Genomic DNA, 19,741 nt, shown 5'->3' with positions numbered 1-19,741 from the left:
TCCCGCCACTGGTCCTTTCCTGCCCTCCCGACCTGGGGGAGGGGTGGGGAGCTGGTCTCTCCCTCCCACCCCGGCCAGTCTGCCTTCGCCCCGGGGCAGGGCCCGCGCTGCCCGTTAGGGTGTCGCTCGGGTCGATGCCCCACCGCCGGGGGTAGGGCAGGGGTAGGCAAGCTGTCTGCAAGCGCCCGCGCGGTCCCCGAAAGAAGCCCCCAAGGAAGGACCCCCGCACTCGCCGTCCGACTGGCAACATGGCGGCGGCTGCCAACGACCACGACGCGGCGCAGGTAACGAGGGGCCACGCGAAGACCCCGCACGCGGCGCCTGCCCCTGAGGCCGCGTGGACTTTAAAGGGGCGCAGGGCTTGGCAGCGGGGCGGGCGCGCACGCCTCGTCCCGGCAGCGTCCCCTTTAAGCAGCCCGGCGGCACGCGATGTGGGTCGGCCACCCCCTGCCTGCAGTCCAACACTAACTGGAAGCATTTCCTGTGGCGTGCAGCCCCTTGTAACAACTGCAACAAAATGCATGTGATCTGTCTGTTCAGAGGAGCTGCATTAAATAAAGCCTCTGCTTGCTGTGATTCTAAGGGCCAGGAGATGATCTTGAGGGGCTCACAAAACCCCTGTTCCCCTTTGCTTAAGTCTTACGGTCTTACTGTAGACCATCGGGGATCACTCGGTCTTCAACTTCAGAGTCACTGTGGTATCGGGGTGGGGGGAGAGAACAGTGACAATAGCACTTTTTTCTTAATGTTTCAGCAAAGGTATTGGTACTAAGTAACTACCTGCCTACCAGTTTTGGTATGTGCTACTTATTTTTTGCTTTTGTTCTCTTTATTATGTGGGTGTTAACAGAATAACACACACACACACACCCCAGTGTGGGTTCCTGCTGCTAAAAGAACGTTTCTTCTGGAAATGTCCTTTCATGGGCATAAGTGACTAAGCTGAGCAGTAGAGCAGGTAATCACTTGTCATTTTTGAAAAAAAAACCAAACTATTAAAGCTTCTGATTGCTGCAATTAAAAAAAATTCAAAACATAAAAAAGGCACACTATAAATGATCCATTTCAGTTGGAGATCTGTATGCTATAAAAATTGCCAGTCTGAGGCTTTTAAGCAGAGTAGGAATCCTCACCACATTGCTTTCCTATCTCTTCCTTACAATTATTTCTTTTTCAGACCTAAAAAACCTCCCTTTTGCATTATAGAATCCTAGTATGGTGCTGAAGGTGTTGCAGAAAATAAACTTTTTTAAAGGATCATGGCATTATTTTTGCTATTTAGGTTTATTTGGTCCGTTTCTATGCTAAAGACACATTTTAAACAAAAATCTACCAGCTTATTGATGGTACTTTTCTCACTTTATGTATACAGTATAGCACAAATCTGTTTTACTACATCAGACTTATCACTACACGGCTATTCAGAGAAACCTCATCATGATTTACTACATGTCAGTATGAAATATCAACAGTATGATTTCATCTGTGCAGTCTGTGCATATTTCTGAGGAAAATATATGATTTCTAAGCAATCTATGAAAGGGAGATACATATTTCAGGCACTGTTTATTTACTATAATATCTTAAAATATCCGCATTGTAGTTCAGTTTTACACCTTTTGAAAATTATCCCCAAAACCTTTACAAATGTGTTTGTTCCACAAGTAGCCTGGGTCCACCTTGATTTCCATTGTATTATTCCATTATATTATTCCATTATTCCATTATATTAGATCCACATTGTGTTCTGGATTTTGGGGTTGGGCGGGTGGGTTTGTTTTATTTTGTTTTTTTAAATCATATTAGGTACAGTAATTGGAATAAAATAGGAAAAAGCTAATTTTGTTTGAGCAACCACAGTCTTGCAGAATACAGTAATTTTTTAAAAAGCTTTGACTGCTAGAAATAGTCTAAATTTTCAGTGAATACTTTCAGTCAGGTTCTGTTTAGAAGTTTACCAGCAAATTTGTTTTCAAAAGAATAATTTAATGGATTGAAAAATTAGTCACTTCTTTTAGTTAATGGAAATTTGTGGAGTTGTCCTTTATACCTAACAGCATGTAGAAACTTAAGCTAAGATGGTAATAGCATAGCAGCAAAAGAAGCTAAATTGTTCATGTTAGCTGTATCAGAAAACTAGTGGGCCAGATCCTGAGTTGGAGATATGAAGGAAGAGATAAGCAATGACATCTGTACTTCAACTTAAAAATCAAATTTAAAAGTACTGTTAATTGGGATTTGACAAAGAGTAATCCTGTTAAGTTGCCTACTGTTTTCACCGATGTTTACTCCCAGGCTTATTACAGCAAGTACCCTTTTTAATTATGGAAACAACTGTCACTTTTATTATCAACATGAAATACAGTAATATTTTTGTTTAGCTAGTTTATGTTTATAATCAGTATCCACTGATCCTGGAAAAATACTGTTAAACTCTGAGGATTGATTTATAATCCTGGAATTTTTCAGAAAAATAGTCAAAATTCCTTGATTATGTTTATTTTCATATGTTCTTGATGAAAGTAGCTTCTGAATTTGAACTTCTAAAAATTATTTTTAATGATTTAAAGTGGTGAAAAGCACTCATGTTCTCCCATGAATATAAATTTTGCAGTAAATATCTATATTCATCAAACAGGGAAAATATGCAACAACGGTAGGAGTGGTATAATCTAGGGGTTTTTACAGCTGTGTACATTCAATAAATAATAACAATGTAAACCTGTTTAATAGAAGCTTATCCCATCAAAAGTAGAAGACACATAATTTGTCTTTGAAATGAAAAATAGCGATGTAGTGCATAGGTTAGAAATAGACAGTGATGTCATTTTGAATAAGAGTCAAAACAAAATACTGTGGGACTCAGTTTTGTGACAGGTGAATAGATAAAAAATATGTACAGCCATTAATTCTCTATAAGTAAATCAGAACAACAAAACGGGGACCCATAATTTATACATACTATGCGCTTGTTTTGTATTTGTAAACATACGACACATGCATTAATATTTTCAGATTCACAGTACATTTCAGAGTCATTAGTATTTGAGGAATGTTTACGTAGAGTATACTTGATGTATATTACTATTTTCGGTGGCGAAGAGCTGGAAGTTTCATTTTCAGCTGTGTGAATGGGGAAGATTTCAGATTTTTTTCACTGTAAATGCAGTAAAAATGTTTGCTTATTTGGTCTGGGGTCTTTTTCCTTCATGTACTCTTGTACATGCTGTTCTGTTTGTTTCAGGTAATGTGAACAGATGAGGTTCATGGTCCTTTAAAAATCTTAACTTTTTACATAAGTTTCTAGGAGTGCTGGTTAGAGTCTTGTTTCTATCACTTGAAATGAATAAACAGATGATTTTTTAATATATTAGAAGAGACTGTAAATAATAGAAACAAAATCAGAGCAGGCAGGAATACCATCTGAACTGAATCCCAGTACTTTAAAGTGCTTCAGAAACAAGTGCCATTAAAGAATATGGTGCAACACTATTAAGTTGAAGTTTGAAGTACTGATCAGGCTTAATGCATATATAAAAAGAATTATGTGAGAGTTGGCTGCAGTAGCAGGGGACTGTATTTGGTGACCTAAGGGTTTAGCCTTCCTAAAACTAATCAATTTTTCTGTTGAAAATAATGCAAGGAGCACATCTGTTATGCTTAATTGCTGATTTCTGTCACACATCCATATAAGAAACAAAACCAGCTGTATTACTGTGGTAATACAGATGGAAATCTTGCCCCATCCCAGGGAGATAAATTGACGTAAATAAAATTACTGCTCTGTTTCTCTATTGTTTAATTCCTTACTTGATGGGTTCAGTTGTATCAGGATCTTTGTGAAAGCACATACGATTTTTATTTTTACACTGGTAAATGGAGGAAGACTTTGGCTTTTTATTCTCTCACATAAGCTGAAAGAAATACTCAAGACAACATGCAAATGCATAAATTCAAGCACACAGCATGAATTAAAGTAGCATCTCACAGTTTTCTCTGTGTATACTGATTATATTTCTCACGTAAATGATTCTAACATTCAAATTTTTTAGTTTTCCAATGTAGTACTCGCTTATCAAAGACTGCTACCTGTTACAGCTTTCTTAAGTTTTATATGTTCAGTGCAGAGTAATGCTTAGGATTTCCAATAAATAGTTTTGGCTTGTACTGTAAAGCCATTCTGGTTTAGATTAACTATGAATTAATCTCTGACACTACAGATACCTTTGGTTAATAGATAGATATAGATATATTTATTGATGTAATAAACAATGGAATGTGGAAAAATCTAAGAACTTTTTTCCTTCTGAAAGAAATATTAAAATAGTGCAATTTGCCTTCTGGCTAAACTGCATGTAAGGTCACCTCACATTGTAAAAATGTAGGAATGTGAAGTTCATCAAATAATTTGCCTCTGTTTTCTATGGTATTTTTGACTGCTATGTAAAAATATATTATTTGACAGAACTTATAAAGTCTGTTCTACTGAAATTTGTAAATCAAGCAAAATAAACCTATAGAAAACTGATTCAATGGGAAAAGTTATTAGTTGAGCTTTTCAAAATGGATAATGTTAGATGCATTTATTTTTCTTTTTTTATGGCAATAGTCTATGACTTAATCTTGCTGGTGTAATACCTGTGGGCCACTGCACTCGAATAAATTTGAGATGAGACCTTTCCTGTGAAGGTTAAATCAGACATGCATTTTATTTGGGGGTTTTGTTTGTTTGTTTCAAGGTGTGAATGGCCCCTGCAAAGTGTAAAGGGCATTGTGCAAACATGCAGTCATTTTGTAGCTGAAGTTCATAAGCATATATTAGACTGTGGTACTGCAGTATGAAAGTACTACCCCTTTAAACTCAATTTCAGAATTGAAATTCTTAGGTTTGTGATGTTTCTGATCATTTTTAATTTATTTCTTTAATTTATTTTTAGGAGAAGTTACATCCAAGAAATCTTATCCCAGAGCTTTGTAGACTGTTTTATGGTTTAGGTTGGGTAACAGGAACTGGTGGAGGAATCAGCTTGAAACATGGGTAAGTAAAGATGGAAGAGAAAGAACATGATGGTTAGAGAGCGAGAGGGTGGCTGTGTTTAGTAGTTGGTGAGGGCATTTCAGTTCCACGAAAAATGTTTGAAAGTCAAGAATGAGCAAGAAGGTAGAGGGGGAAATGAACACTACGCCAGATTTAACCATATAGAAGGGAGGTGGCTAGTCTGAATTAATCATTGCACTCCCTTCAAGGGAGAGACCCAGCTTCAGAGAGTGACTTTTTTCTGTCGTTTTCCTATCTTTGTTTAAGGTAGATGAATTGTCTTTAAGGAACAATGCATTCCCCCTTTTTATTTCATTGATTATGGAATTTAGAGTGGGTTACGCCGGGCACATGGCTTTCAAATGCCTGTGGTTAGATGAGATGAATCCCACCCTAGACATTTTGCAGGCAAGACATTTCCTTTAAGAAGGAAATTACTGTTCTACTGAGGTAATTTCTAAACAGATACTCTTAACATATAATTAAAGCAGGACAGGTTATCAGCAAAACAATTTTTGGTGTGCATCCACTATCTAAGGAGCACCACTTCGCTTTTCAATGTGCTCGCTAGCCATACTTTCCAAGCTTTTAATGGATACAGAGCTCCTCTCAGTGGCCACTGACAAAAGAGAAGTCCTCATTCTGCAAAACACCTTGCACAATGCCTGCGATTCTGTCCCCGGTCACAGGGTGTTGTGACACTCTAACTTGAAAGTGTCTGACCTCTCATTTTTCTGACGTACACTTGCATGCAGACACAAACAGCTATTGCTATTCAAATTTATGAGAGAGAGAGAGAGAGAGAGATGAAGTAAAGGCTCTAAATGGTAATATTTGTGCTGTTCTAATGGCTTTGTGCAGGTCATTTCACTTCGCTGCTTGATTTTGCAAGCAAAGCAACAGCAATAATAATAATGAGGGGAATGACAAGAGGGTTAATTCTTGTTTTTTAAGTTCTTCGTCTATGGAAAGATCTTTCTAGCACTAATTTCTCATCAATAGCTAAATATACCCTATTTTCTTCATCATTTCAGTGCAATTCATGTTGGTTGTGGCAAGGCAAATGGTGTCAACAGAGAATACACTAACATAGTAGGACAGTTTTCCTCAGCAGTTCTATAACTTGGTTGCTCAGACTACACCAAAATACATGTTTGAGTTGGTACCAATGTTGTACATGATCTAGGAATAGTAATCTGTGTGGCTGTACTGTTTTATACCTACAGTAAGAGTAGCTATGTTTCAAAATTAATAGCTACGAGGCAGAGATCAGACTAGCTTAGAATTGTTACATAGGAAATAAATAGTGAAAGAACAATTGAAATTTGATTGAAATTCTAGCAACTGGTTTTACCAGCTAATCCTAATCAGCATTACTCACTGGCAGTTTGTACCAACTACTCAGAATAAAAATGCCAATTTGGACATGGGATAGCATATTAAAAATTGATCTAGAATTCTTTGTTAGGTGTTCTGTATTTCAAAGGCTCATCATCATCAGATTTTCCCTTTGTGATTAATTTCTAAAAAAGAAAAATATTTGTTTCAAGAAAAAATGCATGTCTTTCATTAGTAACCGAATTACCACCTGATTTCTTGATATGTAGCGCTCTCAATCATCTTGCTCATGCAAAGGAATTAAAACTAAATTAATGCAATGTTGGCAGTGTTAATTCATGAATGTTAAAAGTTACAAATGGGATAAAGCCACATTTTGCTGTGCTTCACAGCTGTTTTACCGCTATGAAGAGCACATCATCCTAAGAGTTGTATTTTTGGAAGAGTTAGAGTCATAGAATCATAGAATCATTTAGGTTGGAAAAGACCTTTAAGATCATCGAGTCCAACCATAAACCCAACACTGCCACGTTCACCACTAAACCATGTCCCTAAGCGCCATGCCTAAACATCTTTTAAATACCTCCAGGGATGGTGACTCAACCACTTCCCTGGGCAGCCTGTTCCAATGCTTGACCACCCTTTCAGTGAAGAAATTTTTCCTAATATCCAATCTAAACCTCCCCTGGCACAACTTGAGGCCATTTCCTTTCATCCTATCACTTGCTACTTCAAAGAAGAGACCAACACCCACCTGTCTACAACCTCCTTTAAGGTACTTGTAGAGAGTAATAAGGTCTCCCCTCAGCCTCCTTTTCTCCAGACCAAATAACCCCTGTTCCCTCAGCCACTCCTTATAAGACTTGTTCATTAGATCCTTCACTAGCTTCGTTGCTCTTCTAAGAGCTCTTGTCCAGAAATATAAACATCTTGTGGTCCTTAGGAAATGTATCTGTAACTTGACTAATTATTCACTAGATGTCTCTCTGCTCCTGAATTTAGTATGTTCCTGTTGAAACCGAATACTGATAACAATTGAGAGAGAGTGTCTGATTTTTTTTTGCTATTATTGAAAATATTTCAGATAGCATCTTAAAAACATTTTAATTTAAATCAATTTTTTATAATCTTTGTTCATGTAAACCTTGCAAGAAGTGATGCACCTCTATTTGAATTTCAGTCATTTAATTGCATTGAATTAGTGTTATCTTTTTATCAATACAAATAAAAATATAAGTGCATTAAAAACCTAAACTACACAGTTATAACAAAAACCAAAAGTGTTTACATTGTGGAATACTACAGGTAATTAATATTGTTTATAGGTAGTCTGTGGATTTTTAAGTAATAGTTTTGTCACCTGTTTTGTCATAGATCAGTATCTGCTTGCAATTTCTCTTGTTCCATTTTTATTCTGAATTCTGGGGATTTGAGTTTGGAATTATTGCAGGGGGAGGCTGCGTGTTTTTCTTTGCAGGAAAAATAAAGCTGCACTTCTTACATGTGTTTCAGATCTCTTGTCAAGTTGAAAGTACAGTTTCACACCCCTGCAACTTAAGAGATTTCATATGCCCTTGTATGATTTGGTTCTATTTTGAAAACCATTTACATGTCAGTCTGTGGAAGGAGCAAGAAGATTATTAAATTATGAGGGGCTAGATTTGCTATTTCCTTTTCAGTGGATCAAGAGCTCTAATGCCCATGCAGTTGAACAACCCTGTGTTTATTGATTTTCCTTGTCTGTAACTTTTCTTAGGAATGAAATCTACATTGCTCCTTCAGGAGTCCAAAAGGAAAGAATACAGGTATGTTGAACTGTATTTTTAACCTCAGAGCTCATCTTGACATGGATGAAAGTACCTTTGTTTAGAGTTTCATTTTTCCTTACGTAAAGTTAGAAACTGTTTATTGAAACTGTTTATTGAACTGTTTACTGACTGCCTTATTGAAACAACTGAGGATTTCGCCCAGTACTCCACTAGCATAGCAAACCAACATGTGTTTCAGTGGCCAGTGTAGATTAGTCTTGATGATCTCTTTGCTTTAAATTAACACAGAAGACTGTGAGATTCCAACATTACTCAAGTCCAGCTTTATTCTTTGTCAAGCTTGAATGACTTTATAGCTGTCTGGCTACAGTTTCAGGTTACTGTGGCACATATGTAATTAAGCATTAACACCTCATCTTTATTTATTTTCATTTGAGTGATTACAAATCTTTGTCTTGATATTCTCAGTAAATAGGTGGGCTCTCCCCATGAAAAGGTGACCTTGTCTGTCTCCTTTCCAAAAAACCCCGAAAATATAAGGAGAGGGGAGAATGGTAAATGATAACTATTCTATGACAGCAGGAACTCCCCCAGAATAGAATAATATGTGGAAAGGATTTGTTGTTTTATGGATCTGAGGGTAAATGCAATGAGAAATGAAAGGAATCTCTTCACTGATAGAAACTTGGGGTTTCGCAGCAGTGCTGGCTGAGGATGTTAGCAAGTAAAGCAGGCAAAGGCATAACATGGCAAGACCCTGATGGTCTGTTCTTTGCTAGCAGTAGCAGTGGATTGAGCACAGTGAGTAAGGAAATCTCTTGCAACTGTATTTCCTGCTCATTTTTAAAATAACATTAAAGAAGAAAGTTTTATTGCTGCCCTGAACAATTCTTTGTGCTATTATGAGTAGTTGATTGGGGCAAAGGTAACATTCATGTAAAGCTACTAAAAGCAATGTTTAAAGAAATAGTTCTACAAGTTAAATGTATTATATGTAGGTTTAATTCATGTCCTTTGTTGGTTCTTTAAGGGGGAAAGGAAGAGTACGTCTACATTTCTCTTTTTGAATCAGTTACTTCTTTTCCTTTTGATCTATTGTCTGTTATTTAGATACAAGCTGTCTGCTTTCTGAGAAAATCTTAGTTTTACAAATATCTGCTTGGCAGCAGTCTGAATTAAAAGAATACCTAATACTAATTCACATTACACAATGTCAGTAAGTAGTATTAGAAGATAGAATAAATGCAGTGCATTATAGCATTTTTACAAAGTTAAAATCACATTCTATATTAAATATACAGTGTATATATTTGTCTCCCTAGAAGGAAAACAAAACTGTTTGGGTCATCACAGGTCAAAATAATTTCTTCTTTCTTACAGCCAGAAGATATGTTTGTTTGTGACATGAATGAACAGGACATCAGTGGTCCTCCACCACACAAGAAACTAAAGAAAAGCCAGTGCACGCCTCTTTTTATGAATGCCTACACTATGAGAGGTGCGTACCAAATGTTTTTAGTTCAGCAATGACTGAAACACTGTGTATACATATCCACAAAATTGAAATTCAATACCATATTCTTTATACATGGTAGTTACAGTGAAATAAACATGAAACTATAAAATAAATTTATTTGAAAAGCAATATATACAATGGAAGGTAATCCGTGGTAACATCCTATGAGTGTCATTTACATTTTAATCTTCTCATGTACCTATACCTGTGATCATCTTTTCAGCACTAATTTTTAGTGCAGTATATTAGTAGGTTGTGGGAGGAGCTGGGGGATTTACAGCAGTTTTATACCAGTAGTTTTGCCTATTCAGCAACTACATTTTAGATCCTTTTACAACCATTATCTGTGATCAAAGGTTCTAAATTATGGATAGGTGAAAAAAGAATGAAACTTTTCTTTTGCAGGTGGACAGTAATAGAGAGCTTTTGTTGTTGTGTAAGATTTACATCTGTTTAGAAAGGATTTAGGGAGTCTCTTCTGATCTTCCTGCACAAGAAGCTTACATGTGTACCTGAGGAAAACTCATTTCATATTTTTGGCAACATTGCAACTTTATAAGTAAATTGTAAATATTGTCTACCTATCTTTCCATCATGACAGAATAAGATAACAATAAATATTTTTTCAGAGAACCAGTGGGTAATCAAAGAAGAGCATAAAAAGAAAGTAAAAGTCTTTAAACTTTCGTCTCTCAAACAAGTTTGGGAATTCTTTAGAATCTCAGAACTCTGATAAAATTGATAGAGTGTTTCAGTCATTGCAGTATGTAAAGAAATATACAAGTAGTGTTTCTCCTTGAATTTCTGCAAGTAATTTCTCTCCTGGAATTTGTTGTTAACTAAAAGTTAACACTGGTGTCCTAAGACAATCCATAATTATCCTTTATAGATGAGTAATTATCTCATACCTTTATTAGGTTGCTGTATATTTTCTCCTCTAATACAGTAGATCACCATTTGCTAAGATGCCTAGCCAAGGGAAATTAATCAAGTATGTGAATAAAATTTTCTTAGTACACACATTTTAAAATTAATTCTGAAAATATATGTTTTTCTTCCTTTTCTGTTCTTAGGGGCAGGTGCAGTGATCCATACTCATTCCAAGGCTGCTGTTATGGCTACCCTTCTTTACCCAGGGAGTGAGTTCAGTATTACCCATCAGGAGATGATAAAAGGAATCCAGAAGTGTACTTCAGGAGGCTATTACCGGTACTTCTCTATATTTAAGAAAAGAGGCATGCTATTTGATAATTTGTTTTCAGCAATATAAATAGATGACAAGTCATTTGAGTTATGTGCATTAAAGTGTGTAATATAAAGTATTAGGAATAAAAAGTAAAAAGACCTCTGGAATAAATCTGTCATTGGCTTTCCCTAAGAAGGTCTCAAGCCTATGGAAGAGATCTGAGATAAAAATCTTGTAATGTCAAGGCTACTGTGGTCTGTTGAGCTACAGAAACAAACCAAATAAAGAGCTATGTCCTGACAAATATCTCAAGAACAGAGATGTTACCACATCTGTACAATGTTAAACTGAAACTGGAGCCAACTAACATTAGGTTGGATTGATAACATACAAACTACATTTGGGTGGACTTCACATATCACTGCCTGTGCTAGTTTAGAGCATGTTAAGAGAGTAGAGGATTTCAGATTTTACTTGACAGGCTTTGAAAGAAAATTCAGAATAAACAGCTCGTTAAAGGTAATGTTATTACTTTTCAAGGATGAGCTCTGAGGTAAGTGCTGAGTTATTCCAAATTATGTGTGATGGCTTGTTTTGAGGACTCCACCCACAGAGTGTTGAATTGGGATCCACAAACAGCATTTATATAATATGTGACAATTAGATGAAATATTGAAATGCTAAATTCTTTCCACTTTTGGATGTTAATTTTTGTAACTAACTATTGCCCTTTGGCAAAGGAGCAAGCCATATGTCTGGCATGTGATTTTACATCTGGGCATATTTTATTCAGTTTTGGTTGACTTGCCAGCTTTACCTTCTTGTCAGCATTAGCATTTGTATTGTGGTCATTGAATTCAATGACCCATTTAATTCAAAAGAAATTCGATAGTACAGAATAGGATCTTTCAAAAAAGGGATTGACAATATATATTTATTCTATATATATGTTCTATATATATGACAATATATATTTATAGCATATATATTTATACATAAACCTTTTCTGGAAACTATCCAGGAAAATGCTACAGATAGGATAATCAAATTTAGGCCAATTTGTTGGCCTAAATATGATCCCAGTGATGCCAGAATAGTGATGCCAGAATTTACCTTTGACTTCAGTAGAAGGAGAACTAGTTCTGTAGTAAATAGCTTTGAAAGGTATCCTATGTGAAGGTTTGGCTAAATGTAGGCTGCTTATATTTCAATAAAACTAAAGAGATATCAAGTATTTAACTCATTCAGAGTCTTCTTGGGGTTTTATAGGTATTAGTTCTTGATAAAAAGCTTATGATTATGATTACGAATCAGTTAAGGTATTTATACCTGCTTCCAAACTCACATCCAATTAGAAAGTAGAATCTAGGAAACCAATCCCTTAGCTCATTTGGCCTCACAAGTAGCAAACACCCCAAATCTCATTTTAATGATCAGAATATGTAAGAGTCAAAGTAAACCTACAAAAAACACTTAATTTTCTTCATTCATTATTTTTATAGACTTCCTTGGGAAAGCATCAGCATTGAAAACTGTAAGGGATGAGACTTTTTAATTTTCTGAATATCTGATTTGAAGTACAAGCTGTATTATTTTTACTATTGCTTTCTCTCTGTGCTTTATAAAAGTAAGTACTACTAGCATCCACTCATGAAATATCTATGTGATCTCAATGATAAATCTGAACCTGAACCGGGGACTTATTAAAACTATTTAAACAAGTTTCTGCCAGTGTTAATTAAGGTTCAAACAATGCCAAATATCCCAGTCCTTCTTCAGAAGAAACTCTTAGGCAAGTTCCACTGAGTAACATGCATCATCTTGTCTTAGGAACTAGGGTTCTCAGGCTCTCTTAAGATCACATATAGCCCACCAATGACTCCATCACAGAGAATTTATTTTTCATGTGTTGACTCTACTTTCTATTTATACTCCTTAGCAGGACAATCTTATTTCCAGGGGCTTTTTCGACTACCTAAATTAATTTTTTTCTGCTCTCCAGCAAACAGCTTCATTTCCTTCTTCATGACGTGATTCTTTTAAATAATTTTATCAGAGATAAAGCTTGTAGGTGATGCCAATACAGGATGAAGAGAGTCTGAAAAAGTTGTAAAGGGACCCAACTACAAAGTGATATGTGAACAAACAGTTACACCTAATACATTAAAGTGTTATTTTCTTTTTGTGCCTCAAGTGTAGCTCAGGTATTGCCAGCATAGCATACATTTGGGAGTGAGAGATGTTCCTGAGAGTTCTTATGTTACAGCATGACTCACAAGAGAAGAGTGAAAAATCACTAGTGTTGAGAATTTGTTAACATCTTTACACAGTCAAAGGAAAACCTCTTAGGGAAAAGCTTCGTACATCCAAGCACAGCATTTTTTTTAAATACATGAACATTCGTTTTTCTTTTAGATATGATGATACACTAGTGGTTCCCATTATTGAGAATACACCAGAAGAGAAGGATCTCAAGGAACGAATGGCACGTGCAATGGAAAAATACCCAGACTCTTGTGCTGTGTTGGTCAGACGTCATGGAGTTTACGTATGGGGAGAAACATGGGAAAAAGCCAAAACGATGTGAGTACAATTTAGGAATATGGTATCTTTTGCCATTATACCTCAAAATCTTAATGATGCACCGCTGTCCAGTCAGAACGTTGTGTTGGTGATGTAAAGATCAAGGAAGAAAACTATTAATTTTTCATAAAACATGGTAAGACTTGATCCTTACTTTACATTTCACTTTTTTTTCCTTTTAATTTTAGGTGTGAGTGTTATGATTACTTGTTTGATATCGCAGTGCAGATGAAGCAGCATGGGCTAGATCCTTCAAAATATCCAGCAGGAGAAAATGGAATCTTGTAAATGACAACAACATTTATATTCAGGTGTGAATTTATCTGTAGAGATGATCTGTTTGGAGGGAGAGACTACAGATGACACCATCACATCAGTCTGCTTTCCCACTCAGGAAACTTCAGTATTTCACATCTCCCCCACTCTGCTCCATTACCACTGCAATTGTGTCTATGCCTGAAATAATGCTCCTTTACCACACAATGCAACAAAAACATATGTGTTAATAGTTAAGTATGTCCTGTGCATATTTTAGCTCCTATGTACAGCATGGAGTGCAATTGCTTTTTAAAACTAAATTGTATCAAGCATTACCAGAAAAAAACAACAGAGAAAAAAGACTGCAGCCTTTACTAGGCTAATCTATACAGAGATGCCTGAACACCGACTTTTGTTCTTCAGCTTGCAGGATCAGGTTTGATTTCAGTCCGTCTCAGTGGTATTACTTATATGGTGGGTTGTTTCTTTTATTTCCTTTAGCAGAAATAGCTGGTGGCAATTTGATTAAGTTTCATTGATTAATGTCACCTGTTTCCCTCATACAGCAAATTACAATGACTTTCTGTTTTCTAATGTAGCAATGATCAATGTTTTGAAAGTTTTCATAACAAATATTTTAAAGTAGAAGCACATAGGTAATATGAGCAGGCAATACTTTACATGAAGGATCCCTGAAACAATTCTCACGTAAGCAATATACAGCTCGGTATGGCAAAACACAGTGGTAGCGTAACGTTTCAGAGTCTGGGACACTTCTTCCTGAAGATCTAAGCAAATGTAAAGATACCAGTATTGAGATTATAAGGGAGTTGCTAGGCCAAAGTGGTGGTCTAATGAAGCAGGATAGGCTAACTTGTTGCACAGAGTTGGCCCATCAGATAATCCTCTCCACTCACCACGTTTGCATCAGAAGAGATGACAAATGGCTGCTCAGGCAGCACGAGCCCAGAACAGATAGGTACTTGGATCATTAGCCTTTATGCCCACAGTAGAAGAGGAAGCAGTGGGACAGGAGGCATGCTGTCAAATGAGTCTCTGCGTGGACAGGTATTTGGAGTGCTGCCACCGTATACAGTGATGAAGACACGCTGGCTACCACACCTGCACAGAGCTACCTCATGGCCCGCAGGATCCATTCTAAAATTGCTCCTCAGCCCCTGCAGTTGAATAGGTTGGACTAACATAGTGGCATTAATATTCCTTTGCGTATTTCTTATGACTAAATACCTAGTTTTAGAATATTTTCACTTTTATCTTGTTTCTCCTATACAGGTTTCTTACATGATGACCGGGGTTCCAGATTCCACTTCGACGCTGTTAAAACCAGAAGGGGATGCAGTTATACTCAGCTGATTGACAGATGTTAGCAGTCAGTTTTGACTGTTAAACACATCCAAGAAGAAAAGGAGAGCTAAAACAAAACAAAAAAAATGCTGAACGATCATTGCTATTTATGAATCCTGTCAAATGCTACAGTAGGAGGAATGAAAATTCAGATGCAAAAAAAGATTCTGAAAAAAGCTATGGAGAACTAATGTGACATTTTGTTTGCATGCTTTAAAAATTCATATTTCAACAACCTGCATTTGTTGATCCTACTCTGCTGCTACATCATTTAACTTGTTTTAGGTCTCCATTTCTGAAAGTTATAGTAGCCTTTATTCTTGGGAAAAACGTGAGGATGACCCCCTTAATTAGAAGTTAGGTATAAAGTTTAAAGCATCGCTTGAACTGTTGATTCATTCATGCCGTGTTAATAAGGGTTTTTTTTAATTAAGCCTGTAGCATATATATTTTTAAATGCTCTTAATTGTCATTATCATGAGTAGGAAACACATAATTTTATAGCTTGCATTTGGAAGTTGTTACTGAGAGACTGCTCTGAATCTTATCTGTTTTTTACCTCTTTAAATTCATTCACTTTCAATAAGATTTTGTTTATTACAACTTTAAAACAGCTTTTTATGATTAGCCAGCCTAAGATAGATTTAATCAAACTGCTCATTAAAATATAGTCTCACATATTTATGTATCTTAGTGTCTTCTTTCAAAATCTCCTGGAATGACCCCCCCAGTGGCATCAGTCTAAGCCTTGATTGACCAACTTTCTGATTGAGTATTGAGACTGTAGTCCCAAGGGTGAATTGAGACAGGGTAAGCGCCAATTGACCTTGTTTTGTGCTAGGGGCCATGCATTCCCACCACTTCCCCTTGCATCATCTCTGGCACTTTTTTGATCTTCCAGGAGGTGAATTAACTCTTCAACCTAAGAGAAAACTACTGCGGGACAGGGGGGAAGAAAATTACCATATTGTTTCCTAATAAGTCACTGGTAAAACATTGAATCAACTCAGAGGTGGATCCAAAGAGAACCAGAGCTGGGGCAAAAGAGGAGATGGCTGAAGCCAGAGATGGCAGACAACACTTCCCCCATTTCATGGGGATCACTATTCAGACTTACTCGGCTACTTGTGGACAGGCATTTGCTGTGGATGTTCTGAAGAGTTCAGAAAGAACTGAAATCTGTGGAAAGTATTCTGCTAAACCAAGAAGTCAGGAAGAAACTTCTTATATTTTTCACCCATTAATGAGCATTGACTTTTCTTTAGTTATGTATGTCAGACTACTGATTATAGCACAACATATGGTGTTGGTCTCTCTAGTTACTGGTAATTGTGTTGTGCTGAACTTACACAAAAAACATCCTGCTTTGGCTTGGTGGGTATTCGTGTCCCCACATAACAGTTTGTCACTGGGCTCCGACAAAACTCATTTGCAGTGAGGCATCATGGTGTAAGCCAAGGGCCTACTGACGTGATCCAACCTGCTGGGTACCAGTTGTTTCTAAGCAGTCAGATGTGGTCACCTGTGCCATGACAGCCTGGTGAAGCCACCAGAGCTGTTGCTGCTATGCTGCCAGTTTGTCATCAACCAGATCCCTCTTATCTCCACATCCTCACAGCAGCTACAGCCTGTATTTCTGTGCTGCACAGGAGAGCATGTTCAGCTTCTGCTGCTACCAGACCAACAGCAGCTGTCAAAGGTGACATCAACACCTCAAGTGATGAAGTTACCACTCCACAGGAATGATAACATCATAGAACGATCTGCCATCAGAAACTTGCTGAGTGCTCATCTACCAAGGTAACATACCCTCACCTCTCTGGGATGCTTCAAATTTTCTCAACAGGCTTTGCTCTCAAATGTTGCTGTCCCTGTCAGTCAGATATCAACTAAAGAGTTGTTAAAAGAATTGCCATATAGTTCACATAGGCCTCTTTTTTCCCCTCTGATAATTGGACGGCAAAACTTACCAGTGTTGATTACAGTGAATTTAATTCAAAGAAATCTTTGCCATTCTATTCTTACATTAAAGGAATAACCATATTTAGTTCTTTTCTGGATTTCCTTGCACATTTTAGGAACACAAGAATAACATTGACTGTTTTGTGGTTTATGCCATTGACTTTATTTCTGAACTCCCTTTCCAAACGCTTGTGCTACCTGATTCTTAAAATTTGTAAAGAGTAGTGGTGCTATGCTGACAGACTGGCAGATTTCATTAAAATTGGTGTCTTGTTACCATTAGGCACATTTGTCCTTCTCTACTGTATGTAGTGCTGTACTTGCAGTATGCAACCTTTAAACCTGAGGGGGAGGGTGGCCTTAATTATTGTGAAACAGTGGTTATCACTAAGTTACTGCAGGTTGTTGACTATATGTTTATTGATACATTTTTTCATTATTGGATGCTTGTTTGTCAGTGGCAAATATTTTGCAGTGACTCCACATCTTGTGAGTGTATGTGGATTGCAGGAAGAACTTGGGTGAAAAATGTTATTTTTTAGATCAGAGAGTGACTTTGGACAGGCTGCATGCTCCTCTGCTCCACTTAAGCACAAAACACATCTCTATTTTCAAGACTTCAGAGATGCATGTGATATGAAGGAAAAGCGGATTGTATTTCCGTTAGCTTTTCTTCCCTATGGGCATGCTAACGAAAATTCTTCTTGATGTGACAATCCACTTAGTCTTGAAATCTAGTTGCCATCTATTGATTGTGACCTTTACTTCTTTATTTAAATTGCTAGATTTCTGCAAAAAGTAAGTTCCTGTGGTATTCTGATGATGCTGTCAGAATAGGACATAATTGTATTATTCCATAATACTGATGTTTTGTAAGGATAAAGATGATATTACACTTGGTGATGGTTTGTTCTGCATGTATAACGACAAACTACAAAAGACCACTCACTAGTAGAGGTGTTTTTTGCTAAGTATATTCCTCTGGGGTCATGTTAATTACAAATATTCACTTCCTCATCCAGCTACAACTTGCCACTCTGTAGCCTTTCTAAAATCTGTGTGAAATATCAGATTTCTATAATAGTAGTTAAGTTCTTTCATATAGGATTCTGAGATTCTCAGTCCCATTCAGTGGTACGGCAGTGAGCTAAATACGCTCTTCTCACATCTGTTTGTGTGTGAACTCTCAACAAAGAAATCAATGACTTCACAGCTTTGGTGGCTTCATAAACTTGTGAAATTATTACTTTCCTTTTCGTTTCCCAAAGTGTTCAGAAAGCTCTTAGAGTTCAGCTCCAATTATGTAGAACAAGAATATGAAGATATCCCATATGATTTAAAGCTTCTAAACTCCCATCATTTTTAGGTCTAGATCATTTTCTGATGTGAATTGTAGGCTAATAAGCCAGCTAGGTATTTTTATATGTTTGCAGCAAAGACTTGCTCTCCATTGAAGCCAATTATCTAGGTTTAGTATCACCAGATAGGCTTATGTAAAAATTACATAATTCCCATTTCAAGTGGGTCATCCAAAATACTAATGAAGTTCCAGTATTTCCCAGTAAAAGTAATTTCCTAGCAAACATCCTCCTTGCTTTCCAAGGTGGAAATAAAATAAATAAAACTGGTTTTATTTCATCTTGAAACATTAAGAGATAGAGCACTAACTTACAGTAAGCAGTTATGATGCCAGTATAGGTCCTCTAGTGAATACTGTAATGCCTCAATAACTGGCATCCTATTTCCTTTAACCCTGAAATTGTCATTTAAAAATTAATATCTAAAAAAGCCCACTGACTAGTCAAACAATACAAATAAACCAGTAGCCTTCCTCTAAATTATTTTTTGCCGCACTTTTTGGCAAATACATGGGTAACAATTTTTTGCCATTTTACAGAAGATGGCAAATTGGCAAAAAAAACCCTGGAGCACTTTAGATGGCTTACTTCTGTATCAAGGAACAGAATAAAATATATAGTTTGATATTAATGCTTCTTAATTTCAAAATTGTTTAAAAAAATCTCTGAGCTAATATAAGTTAAGGTATCCCTACTGAAAGGAGTTATCAGTCATGTACTCTACAGATTCATAAGCAATAAAGAAATTAGGAGAATGCTTCATTTTTGAAGCCACTTTGGATTTGTAGTTCCCTTTTGTTATAAGGGGAGGTGAAACCTTGCAGGCTTTGTTTTTGTTTTCTTTCCTTACGTGTGAGGTGAAATAAAAGTTTTGCCTTACAGACTCAGGTTGTTCCAAGGACAGCCCTCTGAGCTGAGGTAGCCTTTTGTAACAGAGAATATAGAGGTGCCTGTGACTGCACTTTGCTACCAGCTAATCAAAGCTTTCATAGAAGTCAGTGAATCTTATGTTTGGTTTAATTTTAAGTCAGCTTAATGTTAAAAGCTTAATGTTACTCCAGAATAATGCTACCTGACATGATTTCTAAAAGAGCGAATTTCTAAGTCCCTGAGTCTGAAAAAGAGCTCTCAGGCATTTATCCTGGTATTACCCAAGGGTTCGCTACATAAATCAGATGGTAAATAAAATCTCACTATTTTTTAGTTTACATCATTAGCCCAGGGACCTGTTTCTGCTAAATGTGAATGCTAGTGGCTCAGCATACTGAGTGTACCATTGCAAAATTATTTTGGAGATGAAACCTCTAGTGGAACCACAAAAATTGGCTATATTTCTTAAGATTTTAATCTACTGAAAAAGAAAATCAA

General features: G+C 36.7%; 1 protein-coding gene across 2 annotated transcripts; it reads left to right on the top strand.

The window, feature by feature from the left end:
• The first annotated feature begins 48 nt into the window (after positions 1-48).
• On the top strand, positions 49-15,733 carry APIP (APAF1 interacting protein). 2 transcript variants are annotated; one of them, XM_075502457.1, is made up of 8 exons: positions 49-284; positions 4,938-5,038; positions 8,133-8,181; positions 9,526-9,643; positions 10,735-10,870; positions 13,263-13,430; positions 13,619-13,741; positions 14,982-15,733. In XM_075502457.1, the coding sequence occupies exons 1-7, from the start codon at positions 249-251 to the stop codon at positions 13,716-13,718; spliced, it is 708 nt and encodes a 235-aa protein (XP_075358572.1). In that variant the 5' UTR covers positions 49-248; the 3' UTR covers positions 13,719-13,741; positions 14,982-15,733. The 2 variants fall into 2 exon arrangements, with proteins under 2 accessions (XP_075358572.1, XP_075358573.1); XM_075502458.1 differs by lacking the exon at positions 13,619-13,741.
• Positions 15,734-19,741: the final 4,008 nt, after the last annotated feature.

Source organism: Mycteria americana, chromosome 5 (genome assembly GCF_035582795.1).
Source record: "Mycteria americana isolate JAX WOST 10 ecotype Jacksonville Zoo and Gardens chromosome 5, USCA_MyAme_1.0, whole genome shotgun sequence".
Lineage (NCBI taxonomy): Eukaryota > Metazoa > Chordata > Aves > Ciconiiformes > Ciconiidae > Mycteria > Mycteria americana.
Note: the sequence above shows the minus strand (reverse complement) of the source record. Positions and strands in the feature narration are given on the sequence as shown.